We start from the raw sequence: 19,608 nt of genomic DNA on the forward strand, positions 1-19,608 counted from the left end.
TTAGGTACGTACTAAAGGAGACATTGTACTCAATGGTAGGTCTGACGAATGCAGAATATCCTTGGACCTATATGTTGTACCTTTGTTTATAAGCTGCACAACATGAATTGATTTCCTCACTACTGTAAACGCATGATGGTCAAAAGATAGACTACTGTTTGTGTGTCCCCAAGTCTCTAACTATTGGGTCATTTCTTAGGGGTGTATTGTCAATATAATAGTTATCGGGGGTGGATGACTTCCTAAAGAATACTGTTATGCATGTCTTTGTGTTTAGTTTTATTCCATTGTTCTGGCACAGATTATTTGTCTGTGTCAGCCCTTCCTGGAGAACATTAGTGTTGATGGTGGGGGAAATGCATTGAAGCTTCCCTGACCTGGAAATGAAGCTGAGACTCAGTGTTGAGAGTGTCAGATTGTAACCACTAGACCACCAAGGACTCCTTCAGTGATCCTTCTTCCCAAAAGAGACCTTATTTGAAAATGTTGAAAATAAAGCAGTCTAGGTAACCAATTGCTGTATTATATAACACTGCCAGTGATGCCAATTATTGAAACTTCCAACATCCAGATACTTAGAGCTTGCCTCTGCAAGGAGAATATAAGCTATAGAGAGCTCCAGCTAAGGGGACTCATCTTTATAGTCACCTTAAAATAATTCCAACTGACATTTCTGTCTTTTATGTGGGAAAAAAACAAAAAAACTCTAACTTTAATTCTTTGTCATTTGGTAAGGAATTGGGAATTGAATATTTCTGACAAGAATGGCAAAAGAAGACACCCACACACACCCACACACACACACACGCACACTCACTAATCTTTCTTTCTTAGAGCTCATATTATCATCTAGCAACACTTAATTCAAAGTCAGATGAAAACATATATTTAGGAATTGCCTCAGAGAGAAACTAAAACACAAGTCAGAAAAACTCTGCTGCAGCTGACAAAAAATAGTGTGCACATGTTAAAATGTACTTATGATGATGTGGTGCTTCTACCAATACATTTACCTCCAGTGTAGCTCTAAGATGTTATGCTTGCCTTAGAACAGAGGCCTACCCAGAAGATATCAAACCAAAGATTTTGAGTTGCTTTGTATAATCACATGCCTTTTTTGATAGAACAGCTGATGAATGACTTAGGAGATGCTAAGAAGAAGAGAGACTGTTATAAAAGGTTTTTACACACATATATCATATCAGGAAAGCCTCCCTCTCTGTGCTATAAGACAGATTTTATAACAGTTACATACCTAGAGCATGCACATCTTCACATCATGATAAGGCTTTCCCATAGGAATTATTTGAGGTTCCAGATAGCACATTTCCACTTCCAATTTTGGGTTGTCCCATTTAGTTCCTCCACAGCTCTAAGAATGCTTAAAATGTTTAGCTCCATTGTTTGCGCATCTTAGGAAGCAGCAAATTAAGCATTTTCCCCCATCTTGTTTGACTACTTTATTGACTCAAACTGAAGAATAGTTGCAACAAAATCTTTATAATGTTGTTCCAGACTTCAGATATAACTTATAAGAAGGCCAGTCCTTCAGTCCCACTCCTACATGAAAAGTGACTTTTCCGGGTGCCATAACATAATCCTTTCAAGTGAGAGATCTTTAGTACAGAAAAAGTGCAGGCGATTTAAGAACATTATGAAGGAGCCCTCATCCTGCTGGCAGTGTCAGCAGGGACAGAACCTCTGGCCTATGTGCTGCATGTCATCTTGCCTCCTAGCCCCCTGTATAACAGTTCTAATAAGAAACCACAAGAGATGCTAAAGAATGTGCAGAATCAAACAACAGCATACCTCTCAACTGTCCAGTTTTTCGCAGAATGGCCAGATTTTTGCCTTATATTTTTGGTAAGTTCCTCATAAAATTTGTAGTTTTCTGGCAAATCCCTGAAGATTGAAGTCACTTAATGACATACATTTGAGTTTCAGACTTCATATCCTTCAGAAAAAGCATGCTAGCACAAATCCTGTTATTCAAGTAACTTTCTAGGTTTATAACAGCAATATTTAAAAATCTGTTTGTATTTTGTGACCTTTGTTCCCCCATTATTTTAGGCTTTGTCCAGATTTCTTACGCAAGAGATTGTGAGGTGTGAACAACAGACTTTCTAGAAACTGTAATTCCTATACTAAGTTCAGTACAGATGGATTTCTTAGGTGATAGGATTGCGTGAACAAAGGGCATATCACTTGCATCTCTTCCTCCTTTACAGCAGTTGATAACAGATTCTTCAGATTATGCTTGGTAACCATGTTCAAAAACTTGTCAGTGCAGGAATGCCAATCTCCTTAAGAGAAATATCTTCATTTCATCCTGAAGGGGATGAAAGCAACTACCAGAATTCTCCTTCAGGGAGAGTAACTGTGACAGTAAATTACAATATTAGGGTTTGCCTACATTATACTCATCTTCTATTGGGCAGACTTTGTAAAAGTAATGGCATATTTCCAACGGGTCTTGTACTTGCTCGAAACTGAAGTAGGGTGGCAAAAGGCTGCATTGTATATACCATGTTATTCCATTTTCTCTTCAGTTCTTTTTATCATTGTCCCTCATTTCCTTTGTTGTACCAAACTGAATTTCTTCTGAATACTGGCTTTGCTCTTTTTTCATATGGTTTCAGTGATGTTTTTCTTAATTTTCATTGTTCAACATTAACATGTATACGTTTTAGTTTATTCCTTAGTACTGATAAACATTCTGATAAAATCCATAAATAAAGGTGCTTGTGATAGGCAAATAGTTCCTAAAAACTGCTACAGACCGTGTCTCCTTTGCCTAGGTCCTGGTCACACTGTGTATGACTGTATATATTGCCCTGCAATTAAACAGTCTACCAAGTTAAGATACCAAAAGGTGATAAATTCATTTTAACAGAAAAAGCATGTAATTCAGAAAAGGGTTGAGTCCATTAAAATTAGATGGTTTCTCCTCATACAGACTCGATATCTCTTCAGACACAACCCATACAAACTCCAAATCTCTTACGATGTCAAGCAGTACTGGTGAAGTTGACACTCTCATTTTACTAACTCTCAAACGCAGGGTAAATACAGTCATTTTCTGTATTATCATTAGTGTCATCATCAGTCTGCTTTCTTAAAAATACATGAGTAAACAGGCACCATCATAGTTAGCGGTGCCTGCATAAGTGTTGAATATTCAAAAAAGTAGTTTTGAAATAAATGAGGTAGTTGAGCCAGATGTTTCCTCTGGTAGTTAGGAGGAACAAGGTAGGGAATAACAGCCACCTCTGGCTGGTGCCTTTTTACAGTTTAATGGGGGGTACGAAGTCCCATTTATGAGGACTGTGAATATATGAAGACCTGGACAGTCTGAAACTCACAGCTTGGCTACTCCAGTTCTTTTAATGATTAGGACTCCTGGTTCATCCTCTCTGGTTAAAGCCATTCTGGTGGCGGCCCATAAATCTTCTACCAGAAAAATATACCATAGTAAATGGAAACATTTCTCTATTTGGGCCTCTCAATGGAATCTAGACCCCTTTTCAGCTCCAGTTTCAGCCATTCTGCAATTTTTATCTGGTATTTTTCAGCAGGGTGTGAGTTCTTCTACTGTTTAGAGTTCAACTGGCTGCCATTTCTAACTTCCATGTGGGTGAAAACATGGCTTCCTTAGCTTTGTCTAGGCTCTATAAGACCTTTCTTAAAGGAACTTTTATGTTACGACTGCCAGTGAAAGATCCAATGCCACCTTGGAACCTCACCTTTGTCCTACAAGCCCCAGTTTCCCCTCTCTTTGAACCAGCGACGTCAGTAGACTTACAATTCCTTTCTTGGAAAACTGCCTTTTTGGTGGCCATTGCTTTGGCCTGGAGGGTATTGGAACCCCAGGCTTTATCCATTAAAGGTCCCTATATGTTTTTTCATAAGGACAGGGTTTCCCTGCGCACAAATCCTTCCTTCCTTCCTAAAGTGGCTTCTGAGAACAATATTTATCAAACCATCAATTTTCCTGTTTTCTTTCCAAATTTCCAAAACAGAGGTGAATACAAGTTACATTTGTTGGGATGTACATAGGCAATTGAGGTTTCTCTTACACAGACTGAAACCATTCCTGAAATCAAACCATCTGTTTGTATCCTATTTGAGACCCTTTTTAGGCAAACCAGTATCCAAAGTTACCATTGCTAGATGGATTTCCCATTGCATTATCCAGTGGTATACTGACAAAGGGATCTCCCCGCTGGGCCTGATTAAAGCCCATTCCACTAAATCCATGGCAACTTCAGTGGCTTTCTGGTATAGAGTGTCGTTGGATGACATTTGTTCTGCAGCTACTTGGTCCTAATCTCATACCTTTACACATTGCATTACAAATTAGACATGGTATCCAGCGGTATAGCATCCTTTGGCTCCGCGGTGCTCCATAATATCCTTCCATGAGGGCCACCCAGATAAAGGTAGCCGGGGACTCTTTATCACAGGTTGAAGATCAAATGAAGTAAACTACTTCAGATAAAGAAATTATGTACTCACCGTAACATTCCATCTGAGTAGTTGCACTTCATTTGTCATCAACCATCCCTCCCTCCTTCCCCCTAACCTTGTCACGATTGTCCTTTTTTGGTATTTGGGAGAGGTGCACACTTGTGGATCTCTTGCTTATGCTTGGTTTAGATTGTCTGAACCTTTAGTGGTAAGGTTTCTTTGGGTCGGGGTTATGTTTCTGATTCAGCAAACTCGATCTGCGGGAAGGAAGGAGATGGAGGGGAATTATGGGTAGAGGGAGGAGCTTGGAGCTCGGATCAGATGCATGTGATGCAGTCATCTCGGAAATTATCCGGATCCGAATACCCACAGGTTGAAGATGAAGTACAACTACTGAGATGGAATGTTATGGTGAGTATATAACTTCTTTTTGTTTGCACATTCAGAGTGCAACAGATGACACCTTTTTTCTTGGAAATGACCAAAAGTCATATCCTTAACAGCCAGAACCTTTCTGCTTTCTTAAGCTGCTGAGATTCTTATTTGTCTTTTGCTATGGATGGTACAAGTTGCCAAGTTTTATATAAGAAGCCAGCAGTGGTATGTTGAGAAACCTGTAGAACTAGACCTCAAAATCCCTAAATCATGGTCTTCCTCTGATTCCTTCTTTAGTTCGAGCTTAATTGGTGGATTCAGCAGGAATCCAGCTATGCATTTCTCTGTTCCTTTCTCTGTTCCTCCAAATGAGAAACTGGCCACAGGTTCCTTGGATTTTGCTTGGCTTGGGAATGGCTTATATCTAAAACCTTAGAGTCTGTGTCTCGTATTTCAATGAAGTATCTGAGAAACTTCAACAAGATGGTTGCTGTTCACCTGGTTTACTTAGCTTTCATGACATTGTTGAAAACTACAACGAAACTTAATAGCTGTAGACAACACCATTGTTAATTGGTACATCAGCAGACAAGGAGCACACATTCTGCCATCAGGTCGTAGTAGTAATTTGGGAGGAGAGTCCCATTTATTCAGAATATTGAACAAATGGAGGAATTTCTATGTGGGAGATCTCAGTACAGCAGGGGTAGGGATTTGCCCTTTCAAAACTGTTGATCATGTTGGGATCTATGTTTTGACTTTTCGAAAATGTAAATGTTCAATTAATTGAACTAGATCCTTTGGGAGCAGACACTAGTATGGATGGAGCTTTATGTTTTTTTTCTGAGTATGGAGCTTTGTTTCTTCTTTAGATAAATGAACCTTTCTGATTCTCAGCAATCTGTGGGGCCTTACCAAAGTCAGCCTGCTTGCATCTCACCCTAAACAGTCAACTTCCGTTGCCCCACATCGGATGCTTCCATTGTAGTGTTCCAGCAGCTAATGTTTTTTCTTTCATGCGGAATTGGGGATCTTCATTTTTATTCCCCTTTGCCCTTAATTCAGAAGTCTGCTACATAAGACAAGAACAAGAGAATACTTAATTTTTATTTCGTCTTTTTGGTCTTGAGTTTCCCAGGCAATTCTTATTGCTTTTATATGATTACGAAATTCACATTGCTAGAATAAATGTGAGAACCTCTGTATCTTTTACTTGTCCGCATCAAACTTTTGTCCCAGCAAGGTGACAGAGTTCTAGTTCCCAGCTTCATTTCTTTCAGGCTCAGAGCATGGAAGCTGTCTAATTAGAGGTCAGTCAGTCATTTCCAATAAGAGGCTGTATGTGACCTTAAAGATTTTTTAAACACTTTTATTGAATTATCACTTGTGACATAGGTACGCTTACATTTATATAAAAGTAAGCAAACCATATTAAAAAGTTCACATTTAGAAACATTACAAGTAACATACATTGTTATATAGTATATAATCAAAGCAACATTAAATAAATTGTTCAATTCCTGCCTTCTCTTAAACCTCCTCATTCCTCCTCCAAAACATTTTTCTGCATTTATTGTACCCACAGTTTCCAATTTTGTCTATGTAATTTACTCCTACCCTTTTCTACAGATACCACTTCCTGTTCTTTTATCTCTTTTACAGTATTCACTGCAGGTGTGCCTTGCTTAACTTCCGCACAACATACGACCGCACTTACATCCCTACCAAACAGATGTAAATGCGGTCAGATGTTGTGCAGGAGGACATTAAGTGAAGCACAGTGTAAAGTGTATGGTGTTCACTTAATGTCCTAGTTGCTTAACGTTCAATAGGATAGAATCTATCCTGGGTGTTAAGCGATGGTTACCTGTACTTCATGTATAGCTGGTTTAGATTTTAATTTCCATTTTCTGCTAATTACTTTTTTTGGCAGCAACCAGAACTAAACTTAACAAGGCCTTAGTATGCCTAGGCAATTCAGATCTTTTATCCCGGGTAAAAAAACATTTCCTTAGTTACACTTCACCCAGTATTCCTAATAGAGTGCTCTGTAGGGAATTTTTACAGTTTTCCAGCCCATTAAACTTTGAAAACATATGCTCCTGACTACATCTTTCTTCTACGATTACACTTCCAACATTTGCCACTTGGTGTATAAAAGTATCTATATATACACTTCCAGGCAAAAATCCTAAATCTTCTGGATTTGTTGCATATTTGGGAGACATACACATGTACTCCCAAACTTTTCTGACCTCTTCTGATTGATTTCTATAACTATAATGCAGTATTTTATATGCCCTGTTAATTATCGTTTTTTAGCAGCAGCTTCAGTTCTAGATTTGTTTAAAAACAGTGCTGATCTTTCATTTAAGATTTTCCTCTCCCTATTTGTCTGTACTCTGATATCAATCCCCAATAGGGAATGCAATCACTAGCCTGCAATCTAAATGTCTTCTTGGCCTCTTCGCATTCTGTTAGCTTTCCCTCTCTAATTATTTGTTCCCTATACCTTGGTTCCTTTGCCAGCTTCCTCCAGCAGATTCCAGCCTTTTCTTGCCTATTCTCTGTACCCCTAATTGCAATCATTCCTATAGGCAGAATTTCCTTTCTACATTCCCGTGTTGGCTTAGTTCTTAGTATACTTTATTTTATGAATATTCTGTATGACTGAAGTTATTCTCCTTAAGGATCTGTTTCCAAAATCCCACTCTTTCCTTATTTCTTGAATTACCCCCCCCCCCCACTTCATCATCCCTTTCACTTTGAATCCTTTCTGATTGTGTTATGTATGAGTCTTAGCTATCTAGCTCTAAAATATCCCTTTATATCAGGTAGTCCCGAACCTCTTTGTTCTCTTGGGAGGTTCACCTTATCCCACTTGATTCTTGCCTGTTACCCTGCCTCTGCTTAAAGACATTTGAGGACCTAATACTAACAACATGCAGCAAACAGAAAATACTGGCAGTTACTCAGCAAGTCACATGCTACATTATCACCTGCTCCACAGGTACCACACTTGCTGATGACCCCTAGAAGATCAGAAGACTTTGGGTTCTTTCCCCAATACCACATGATCTGAGGAGATGTCCTTTTGCTGAAACATTAAACTGAGGTCACGTCTGCCTGAGCTGGTAATAACTCAGGTGAATGTTACATTCTATTTTTCTGCCATCTTGAGCAAATTATCCTTAGCCAACATGAACACCACTTTGCCATACCTCTCAACCTCTTAATGCAAAAAAAATCTGGACAAAGCAATAAAATAATGGGAGTACAAAGGCCCAAAAATAGGGCCAGATTTTAAATATTGCTCTTATAAACTTAGAAAATTGCTAAAATAACAAATTTTCTGTTAGTTTGAATTTTCTGAAAGACATAAAGTCCGAAACGTAAAACTCTTGTCATTAAGTGACTTCATTTCTCAGTGATTTGCCAGAAACCCGCAGATTTTATGAGGAACAGAGCAAAAATATGAGGCAAAAATCTGGACATTCTGCAAAAATCAGGTGGTTGGGAGGAATGTACCTTGCATTGCTCTTGAAAACAAACAGATCATGCCTATTGAAACTAACCCAGTCGACACAAAGTACCAATTAAAAATAAATATTAGTATTTGTTTCATCTTCTGTCTGTGTGGGTTTTGAAGTCTGAAAAAGTCAACCTGCCTCTCTTTGAACCCATTGACATCGCAGGTATGAAATATTCTACCTGAAAAACTGTATTTTTGTTATCAGTTTGTTCAACTCCAAGAATTTTCGGGTCTATATTGAATTAACAAAAATCCTCTTGTACAAATATGTAAACATCGACATGTATACAGTGAAGCGGCAAACGAGCGAATGTCCAGAACCGCGAAGATCCGAAGATCGAACTGCAATAGTTGTCCACAGCAGTAGGTGATTTCCTTATCCGGTATAGCTCCCTAAGGTAAGTGTGCGATAGTTACTGACCTTAGGGTTAGGGTGCGGGTTAAGGTAAGTACATATGTAGTGGTATGTTTAACTTAGATGTTAGGGTTAGAAATAGGGTTAAATTTAGTGTATATATAGTAATGTAGTTGAGTAGCGGAGTATATGCGGTAATATTATTTTTTACTTTTTAGGTGTTGTTTTTTATAGTTAGATGTATTTGTGTGTCATGTAGGTTTTATTAGGATATGGGACATGTAGGTGAAATGTAGGTATGGGTATAGTGTGTTTTTTTTATTTTGTTTGGGTAGGCAGTATGTAGCGGGAGGTAGAGTTGGCCACCTATGGGGATTAGACGTTTTGTATTTCACAGTTTTGTATGTTTTCTGTCTTTGCATATCGCTGTTTATGTGTTGACATTTACTTATTTGCACAAGAGGATTTTCGTTAATTCAATATAGACCCGAATTTTCAGTAAGCCTTGAAGTGTAAATAGTATTATTTGTTTTTTCCCCACAGGGACAATTTCTTTAAGAGTAAATCCTTCATACCTAATGACCTACACTGTTAACTAGTCCACCTTCTGCTTCCTGCCTTCTTTTCAAAACAGGAAAATAAAGGAGGCTGATGTTGCATACTGTGGATGTTTTTATATGGCTGAGACACCATACCCAAACAGGAAAACGGATCACTTGATGATAAATGTCCTGCCCCTTACTTTCTCCTATTCCTCCCAAGCACTTTAGCCTCAGTTATAGGTTCAAATTCCCCTTCTTGTCCTCCACCTCTCTCTTTCGTCTATCTTCTGTCTATCCTAAAACATGCTCTCTCACCTCCTAATACTAATTCTTTGTTTCCTCCTTTTCTCTTCTTCTACTAAGTTTTTTCCAAATATGTTTCCTAGCTCTTTACATGATCTTGCTATGAATTAGTGGTATTCTGTTAATTTTTGTATGTTTGTTGATTAGTTTATACACCTCTGTTTGCCCTGTTCTTTATGTATTGTTGACATTTTTCAGGGAGCTTTGCTTCCCATGCCTCTACTGAAAAGGGGTAGCTTTCTTCCCAGTTGGACCGTCCGAGTAAACAAATGCAATCAATAAATGCCTTTGTTTCTCTCACAAAGTAAAAATGTGATAGAATTCTTATTTAACGGGTTGTTTGTAACTGGTTGCCAAACTTTATTTTGTATTGCTAGGACAATAAGCCTTTATCAGTAGTGGTTAAAGCTCTGTCTTCCAGCGCAGAAGTGTCATATTCATTGTCCTAGAACATGTATGAGGTGGCTATCTGGACTTCATTTTACACTTTTACTAAGCATTTACTAAATGTTATGTATAGGATATTGAGTCCATTGTCAGGCAGGGTTTTGTTACTGCAATCGTGCGTCATCTTCTACATTAGACCTTTCACCCACACTTGGGAGTAGAGGATACAATGCTTTCTACTCTCCTTGTTATATGTATATTTCTGCAGCAAAGATTCTTATGATGAATGTAGTTTATGCAGCAATCACTGTAACCATCGATGTTGAATACCAGAATAATTTCTACATGGCAAATTCCATTCTTTCATTCTAGCCCTGACGCTATACCTACTGTAGGTCTGATACTCTTGTATTTTATCTGTAACATAGAAATACAGGCTTCTGTGTTGGTATGATTGGCTATTGTTGTGATTTTTGTTACTAGTTTTGTTAGCCTTGATTTTGAAGGTACTGTCATTACTAGTGATGCAGATATTGCTACAGTTTTTCATAAGATCATAGGAAGTTACTAGCTAATGGCCCTAGGGGCCCTTACAAGCCTAGCCACGTTCTACCCTTATTTCTAAGATCAGCACCTATTGCCCCTGTCCAAGAGGGATACAGGTGGAACACTGGGGTGAAGTTATGGGGGTTCCTATCACGTGATCGTAAATTGTAAACGGCGAACGTGTATTGAGCGAACCCGATTGGTCGAAACGTCACGCGTGTAACACAGAAATCACTGTAGGGAATATTTTCCCTTTACTTCAGTGCAGTGCCATCTCGGAGTAGGAATATTTAAGTAGCGGGGTGTGGGGGGTGCAGGGGGGCTTGCTCCCCTGCCTACAGCATTTAGATAAGTATATTTTTTTATTTATTTATTTTTATATTTTCGAAATTTCAAACATCGCTCATATAGTGTCGACCATATGGTGTTCGATGTTTGAAACTTTCGAAAATATAATATAAACCCAATTTATGGTTACCCATCCAGTCATCCAGATTGCATTTGAAGAGAGCCAACGAGGTGCTCTGTTTGACATGAAGTGTCAAAAATTGCCTTGTAGGCAAGGCAGAGATCACCTCTGAGTAGTCTGTATGAAACTGAATAAAGTGCCAGTGATTTCAGACGATCCACATAGGACAGATACTGAAGACGTTGAATTTTCCTTTTGAGGAACCTTTGTGGTCTCTGCAATTGCTGCAGGTGCTTGGAAAGGTACATACCAAAATGGACGTTGTACTCAACTATTGGCCTGATAAGAGAAGAGTACAGGGAGGTTATAACGTCTTTTTTTCTGAAGACAGTGCCCTTACTTATGAGAAGAGCAATATAGAATGCCCTTCTTACCACTGTGGAGACATGGTGGTCAAAGGTAAGGTTGCTGTCAACCTGTCTGCCCAGATCTCTCACCTCTGAATGCATACTTAAGGTGTTGCTATTGATGTAGTAGTTAGCAGGAATGTCTTCCTTACTGAAAGGGATGATAATACCTTTTTGTATTGAGTTTAAGGCCATGACTTTGGCACTAATCATTTGTTTGTGTAAGAAGCTCTTTTAGGATGTTGGCATCATATGGAGGTTCTATGACTTGCCCCAGTTTGCAGTAATCAGCAAACGTTGTCAGCCACAGACCTTTAGTTTTTGCTTGTACTTCGGAGAAATAGATTCCAAACAACAGAGATCCCAGGACTGGTCCCTGTGGAGCACCACAAGTTACAGGTTTGCTTTTGGAGGTGGATTCTCCTATTTGGACTATATGGTTTCTGTCAATGAGCCAGTTAGTGACCCATCTAACAATATAAGGGTTGATACCTAGCTGTGTTGACTTTGTCAATGATGCCTGAGTGGGGATAGTGTCAAATGCCTTGGCTAAGTCTAGGTAGGCTGTATGGACAGATTTCCCATCATCCAGGACCTTGGTGACTGTCTCAAAGAAATCCACCAGTTTTAACAGGCATGCTGTCCCTTTGAGAAATCCAAACTGAGTAGGGTCAAGTGTTTGGAGATTACCTATGTCTTTGATGATAAAGTCCATGATGATTAGCTCCATGGCCTTGCAGAAAAGGTTAGTTGAGCTAATAGGTCTTTAGTTCCCAGGGTCAGTGGAAGTGCCACTTTTGTGCAAGGGAATAACGGTGGCCATTTTCCATTCAGCTCGGATAAAGCCAGTGCTTACACTGTGATCGAAAAGAGTGAACAGTGGTGTTGCTAATTCTTGTTTGAACCCATGTAGGACGCAGTCTGGCATGTTATCAGGTCCCATAGATGCTGTTTTTTTAGCCTTAGAGAGTGCATTTACGACCTGCTCTTTGGAGATACAAGGTAGGGAACGGGTGGTAGGAATGTCATGGGGTATGTGTGGCGTGGACAAGGGAGCAAAGTTTTCGCAGAACCTGTCTGCCAACAGGTTAGCTATGTCCACAGGCTCAGTATATATGGTATCATTAACTGCCAGATTGGCACAAATCTGGGCCTTACCTTTTAAGTTACAGATGTAACTAAAGAATGCCTTATGGTTGTCTTTAGTTGAGGAAGCTAATTTGGATTTATAGTTTACTTTGGAGGACTTCACAAGAAGTCCTATTCTCTTGTTTAAGCTGAGGAGGGAGTGTTTCCAGTTTAAGGCTTGCTTTTGATGATTTCTCCCTAGAATTACCATTAGAGCAGTTTAGCGCTTGGTACTGCTTCTGCTTATTTCTGCATTCTGTCCCATGTTTCTATTTTGGGGTTCCAAAAAAAGAACAGAATTAGGCTCACAGAGTTCTGGCATTTATAAATAAATGCCCTGTAATGACCACAGATCAATATTACACTTCCTGGCACCTAGGGGGATTTGGAGTGCTGAAAAACATCTGGCCAGTAGCTGGTATCCATTATGGCATCTGATCTCACTTACAGTAATATTCTTGCAGCAATTACCCTTTCGTTTGGGCATCTGATTTTTCTGGTACCATAAAACTGTTCTTTTTCCTTATCTCATCACATCTGTTGTTACCAGGGTCTCCAGCAACAATAAGACAGAAGTATACTTAGTCTTTAGACTGTTCACGATGTTAAGGACTAATATCAACTAGAAAAAAATCTAATTTAGTATCTCCCAGGACACTTACAGTTCCCCAGTACTATAGCAGGTATTACATCACACAATACTTTCCTCCCAGGCACATCACAGAACTATTGCCTTTAGACCGTTGTAACTGTTGACAGAAAAAGACAATCTCAGAGCTCTGGATTATATGTTTACTTGTGTGAATGCATTTGTATGTAATGGGTTCAATCAGCTTAGTCGTTACATTTGTTTTGAGCTCAGCCATTTGATTTGTTCTGCCCTTGCCCCAGACCATCTTATCAGATTTAAACTTATAGGCAGATACCTAGATCCTTTCTGAGAGTCTGTCTGTATTACCAATGCAGTCCAGTAATAGCTTTATTAATGCTTTGGATACTCATTTTCAAGACTTTGTAATGCAGTGAAGATTGGAGAAAGATACTCTCCCATCACATGCATGTGAATTAATGTGCACTATGTGATTAAAGCCAAAAGTTCTGCCAGTCTCTGTCTTTAAGCTTAGCATATATCAACACAGGCACTATTGCAGTTTGTGGCAACATAACAAACATGGAGGTACATGTTCTTATCAGACCTGCTGTGTGTTCACAGAAACATGGTACTGGACCATAGCAAAAGACTTCGTAATGTAGGCTATATTTATATTAGTCCTGGAAAATGGGATTGCAGATTATTTTGCAGACATTTGTCTCTGAAAACAGAATTGAACCTGAACCCTCCAATTTGTTAGGTCATTCATCTGTTAAATGCATATCTCTAAGCACTGTACATTAAAAGATTAAACTCTAATAAAACATTTGATGACCAAACATAAATATAAGTATGCATGTATTCAGTGGTTCGCACCTGCTTAAAAAACAAGGCCAAAGGCTGCACAGCTTCAAGGTTATTTGCATAATTTGACAGGAAACCCGGGCAGTGAAGGCACAGCATTACAGAAAGTTTGAGATGGTGGCAGTGAATTGCCTGATATAGACACTAGGATGCACATTGTGTGACAGGCAAAGGAACGAAGACATCAGAGCAAAAGCCATATGAGCACCAGTTACAGAGAAAGTTAAGGAAAACCGATTATAATTGCTCAATAACGTGCAGGAAATCAGAAGATGGGATGGATTGTGTGAAAGAAGAACCTACAACTGCTGTCAGGATAGTTGCTGCTGTTTGAGAAAAGTGCCAACAGTTGACACTGATTCCCAACCCATAGAGAGTGGGGAAAAGGAGACTGATGATGACTGCCTGCTGATGTAAAGGGAACTGCGGAACCAATGAATACTATATTTGCTACTGTAAAACAGTAATGGGCGCATACGACTGCTAGAACTTTTCTCTTCCCAAGATGACAGTACTTGTATTACAAACATATGTATCAGAAACTGTTAGGATAAATTTCAAAGTGCGGTCACCATTCCTTTCAAAAGGATTCAGTGTCTCCTTTAAGCCTTTCCTCCAAGTCCTCTGGAGAACCCAGATGTCTCTTCTACTCAAAATTCTTTTTGACCCCATCAGCATATCAGTCTGTTTTGGTCACCAGTTGAATTACTTGTTCCACAGTCTTAAAAGTGTAACACTCTACATCACCTTATGAGCTGGCCTTACCTTTTCAAAGGGGAGTCTTGTTAGGGTCTGTATTGTAACCTTGAATGATTAAAAGAGCGAATGCTCTTTAATCGACCCCTTAAAGTCAAAAGCACTAAATTCCAAACACACAGAACAGCGATTTTTTACCCAGGGGAAAAAAATCACTGGGCTGTTTTTGGGACTTTGCCATTTCCTCCACTGTGGTGCTATCTCGGAGTTGGTATATTTAAGTGGGGGGTGTTGGGAGGTGTGGGTGGCAAAGCCCCCCCAGTTTATTTTGTGTTTGGATTTTGTTATTTTTTTTTTTGGCGGAGCAGTGATTTTTTTTTTCCTTGGGAAAACAATCGCTGTTCCTTGTGTTCGGAATTTAGTGCTTTCGATTTTCAGGGGTCGATTAAAGAGTGTTCGCTCTTTTAATTGTTCGAGGTTATGATATAGACCCTCTTATTAGTGGTTGGTGTGGCAGGAATAGGTTGCCAAGGAGACTCACATATACCTGCAAAGAATGTATCATTAGTTTTTGTCAGAATTATAGCCACCCTTTAGAAGTGAGGTTATGGTAGAATTCCATCAGAGGACTGGTAATGTACCTGAGGAGAAGAAAAGTTTAACAATATGCTTTGAATGGACACAAGTTCAAACTATATGTCTCAATTAAATTAAAATGCAGACTGGCTTAGTTCTGCCATGACATTCAATGATATTTAGGGACTTAGGTGGTGATGCTGGTGTAGTCTGGCTCACTACTGTACAGCAGATTTGCTTTTTGTTTTTAAAATATAGTTGGACTGCAAGCATACGTCTTGATGTCTGTTCCCATTGACTTTAACAGAAAATCTTCCAGAAAATCTTCCAGTTACTCATACAATCTGCTCAGTGTGTATGAAGTATTATCGGATACACTGCAGCTGGACCCAGAATCCCAATGGTCAGCTTTTTGTTTGAACTACATATCATGTATTGTGTACACTGGCCTTAGAGATTGTGTTAAGGCTTGATATCAGTGAACCAAAAGTCACTTACAAATTTGAAGGTTTAAAAAAGCAAGAGGTTTTCTAAATGGTTTTAGCTCTGTATACTATAGATAACAAATAGGCGTGCACTTGGAATTCTAAAATATGTCCTGCGTTGTGACTACCTGTTTGTACAAATCATCCTGATCTGTACATGGAGCAGCTGCATTCTGATTTATATGAAGTGCTATCCTGACCCATAATTGACAGTTTACTATCAAAATTATGACTGACAAAAGAAAAAAATCCAGTTCAGCTACTCACAGCACCAAAAATGGAAACTGACTAGGTTAGTATGTTGGACATCATTCCAGTTATTCGAATTCGGCATATTCACATACTGTTTCCACTGTGCACCTTTCACAACAGTAACTTATATTATGGTTGTCAGCAGTACAAAAGTACTGCACAACACTGCACTTCATATTTTAACAGGGGGCAAGCCACCCAGCACAATCTCCACCCCTCCAGTTCCGAGATCACACTACAGTAGGGAAAAGGGTAAATTTCCCAATCCACACTGTACCGTGACCTCTAGTGCCTTGAATTGCTCACTGTTATACATAACTCCAAGTGTACCAGGATGTACATCTACACTTTCACAACTCATCCTCAGTTTGTAAGCACCTACATAATTAAAACAAAGTCAGCATACTACCCTTTCATCTGAAAATATACCACATGTACCCTATTAGAAGGATGTACTGCATACTTACAGAAATTAGTTATGTTGCCAGGGATCCTGATTGTCATGGCCAAGTGCCTTCAGTGGGCAAACAAAGCTAGATTGCATGATGTTTTGTACTGTACTGGTAGTAGCATAAGAAGTCATTACTTCAGATAAAACTACTGTAAGGTAAGCATCCCAACAACATTAAATCATCGTCATATCTCCAAATAGCATATATCACTCAATGTTTTGAAATGAGAAATTTATACCATTCAAAGTCTTACTATCAAGATTTTGACTTTCTGCAATCCAGCATGCAGTAATTCCATCATCACTATTATGATAGTAAACCTAATTCTCATGTTTGTCATTTGGTGCCAGGGTGATATCATATTTACACAGATCTCATAACTTCCTCAGAAGTAATAATTAAATAATTGTTTTTGTTCTTCATTTTGACAGGGCCAAGTACAGAGTGGTTTGCGTTCAGGGATTCGTATTGCACAAGGATCGTACTTCCGTGTAACACTTACAAAGCCTATTCCTGTACAAGTAGATGGAGAACCATGGATCCAAGCACCAGGACAAATTATCATTTCTGCTGCAGCACCAAAGGTAAAGGCAAATGGAAAATGCTTATAGTACTTAGGTTTCAGTAAGGCTCGTTCTTTCTGGTCACATTTTTGTATATCAAGCACTGAAGCATTAGTATTCTTTTCTGGATAACACACTAACAGTACTTTTGTTTTCTCTTAACAAGTGTTTCCCTGTTGAAATGTTAAATATCGTCAGTGATGGACTGTAGTAATACAGCAGGAAAGAATATGAGAATGAGAAACACATAGAAAATTATGAGGTGGTAATCAGCAACAACAACAACAACATATATATATACAAAATAAATAAAGAAAGAAAGAAAATAAAAAACAAGGTGTAAACATTGATCACAAGGAGAAGGTGTGTAGCACTCATGCCTTGATGTGAGTCCATGGAAAAACAGACCTAAACTTGCTCAAAACAGAAAAGTTTAAAACAAGAAGCCCAACTAACTAAAAAGATCAATTACAAAAACTGAAATAATTTAATCTAAGATTTACAAACATAGTCATCATTTCACCTTAAATTTTTATAGCCAACACCTCCCCCATACCTCCCATATGCTCCTTTATTATATTCTGTGTCTGAGGTCACCAAACCTTTGAGAAAGGGAAAACATTTGTTTTATACTGCTAGGTTTAGAATATTGATTTCATGGAGATAGTGTGTGTATGAATGAAGCAATTGTTAAACATTGCTTACAAACCCCAGCTGAATTCCTCATAGCACAGACGTGCATCTACCTTGACTACATCTCCATCATCTTCTTCAGAATATGTCATTTCTGTTCTTTTTATTCATATCATTTTGATCTTGTAAATGGGACGTATGTCAGTTGTGCATTACCTTGGGAGCTGCTTTCACTTCCTGCATGATATATCCCCGAATATTGCTTGACATCATTAATTATTAATTTCATGGACTGCTGTGCTCCTGTTTGCGCATCCCCTTCATCATTTGATTACTTCTGCAGTACCATTAGCTATATGTCTTATATCCTGCTAAGGACATAAAAGCTGGCCAGCTTCCACTTGCCCAAACCACTAACCAGCCCGAACAGTGCCAAATAAAAAGACTATTCTAGATGCCAAACACTCCAGAGCTTTCCTAACATCAGAGAGAGCAGGGGCGGCCCGTGCTATCGGACTGCCGGACTGCAGCCCCCTCAGAACGAAATAAAAACATTTTTTTTAATTTTCGCGGACTTCGCGCATGCGCAGTAGTCCCCGACACGCACGGGTCTATGCGCATGCTCTAGGCAGTCCGGCAGGACCCATAGGGAACACATGGACATGTCTGTGCACTTTTAAAGTGCACAGACTCGCTGGGATGATGCATCGGGGCCGGACTGCAACAGCAGCAGTCAGAACAGTCTCATCGGGAGGTTTCCTTTCAGGATCTCCCGGGTCTTCAGAGTATTGCGCGGGCAGGATGTATGGATATTATGGAGGGAGAAGGAGAACAGACAGGTAAGTGTATGGACTTGCTGTTATACGTTGCGTATTGTATGGGACTTGGTTCTGCTTTTACTGTTTGTATTGTATGGGACTTGGTTCTGCTTTTACTGTATGGGACTTGGTTCTGCTTTTACTGTATGGGACTTGGTTCTGCTTTTAGTGTGTGTGTGTGTGTGTGTGTGTGTGTGTGTGTGTGTGTGTGTGTGTGTGTGTGTGTCTGTGTGTGTGTGTGTGAAAATGCCCCAGGTGCTCATGGTGGTGAGGTAGGGAATACCTCAGGCTTGAACCCTGTACCCTGTATGCAGGTGTTAAAGACTTGAGTTCCCTACCCACCACCATTTGTAAAGAAATTGCAGATTTTTGCCTCATATTTGATCTGATCTGTTCCTCATAATATCTGTGGTTTGTAAATGTTGCAATGCTTGATATTTGATGGTGTAGTAGTAGCATTGTTGCCTCACAGCTGCAGGTTCTCAGGTTTGATTCTTGTCTGGGGTTCCTTCTTTGTGGGGTCTGTATCTTCTCCCTGTGTTTGTGTGGGTTTGCTTTTGTGTCCTCCCATGTTACAAAGACATGTCTGCATTATTTCTTCCTGGGCCTCTGCTGAAAATTGTTTTTTTGTTCCAAGTCAGACTGTCCTGATTAACAAATGTTAAATAAAATTGACAGGCATTTATTTGAATTTCAGACTTCAGGTTTCTGAATGTTTAATTCCTTGCATATTTGATGGTGCAGTGGTAGTATTGTTTCCTCACAGCTATAGGTTTTCTGGTTTGATTCTTGGTTGGGGTGGCTTCTGTGTGGAGTCTGCATCTACTCCCTGTGTTTGTGTGGATTTGCTCTGGTGCCCTGCCATTTTACAAAGACGTGTCTGCAGTATTAATCCCTGTGTCTCTGCTGAAAATTGTTTTTGTTCTGTCCGCAGTAAAATTGACAGGCATTTGAATTTCAGACTTCAGGTTTCTGAATGTTTAATTACTTGCATATTTGATGGTGCAGTGGTAGTAGTGTTGCCTCACAGCTATAGGTTTTCTGGTTTGATTCTTGGTTGGGGTGGCTTTTGTGTGGAGTCTGCATCTCCTCCCTGTATTTGTGTGGATTTGCTCTGGTGCCCTGCCATTTTACAAAGACGTGTCTGCAGTATTAATCCCTGCGTCTCTGCTGAAAATTGTTTTTGTTCTGTCCGCAGTAAGATTGACAGGCATTTGAATTTCAGA

The 19,608-nt window shown here is 39.3% G+C and overlaps 2 protein-coding genes across 2 annotated transcripts in view; one reads left to right on the forward strand and one right to left on the reverse strand.

Annotated features, from left to right (window-relative positions):
* Nucleotides 1-19,608, forward strand: part of DGKQ (diacylglycerol kinase theta) — a 2,194,335-nt gene that overhangs the window by 2,117,844 nt on the left and 56,883 nt on the right. Inside the window, exon 22 of the mRNA XM_044059107.1 lies at nt 16,800-16,952. Within this exon, the coding sequence (XP_043915042.1) occupies nt 16,800-16,952 (153 nt within the window). The remainder of the gene's footprint in view (nt 1-16,799; nt 16,953-19,608) is intronic.
* SLC49A3 (solute carrier family 49 member 3) overlaps nt 1-19,608 on the reverse strand; it is a 1,094,331-nt gene that overhangs the window by 146,134 nt on the left and 928,589 nt on the right. The window lies entirely within an intron of this gene.

Source organism: Protopterus annectens, chromosome 17.part0 (assembly GCF_019279795.1).
Source record: "Protopterus annectens isolate FY-2018-M chromosome 17.part0, PAN1.0, whole genome shotgun sequence".
In the NCBI taxonomy this organism is placed as follows: Eukaryota; Metazoa; Chordata; order Ceratodontiformes; family Protopteridae; genus Protopterus; species Protopterus annectens.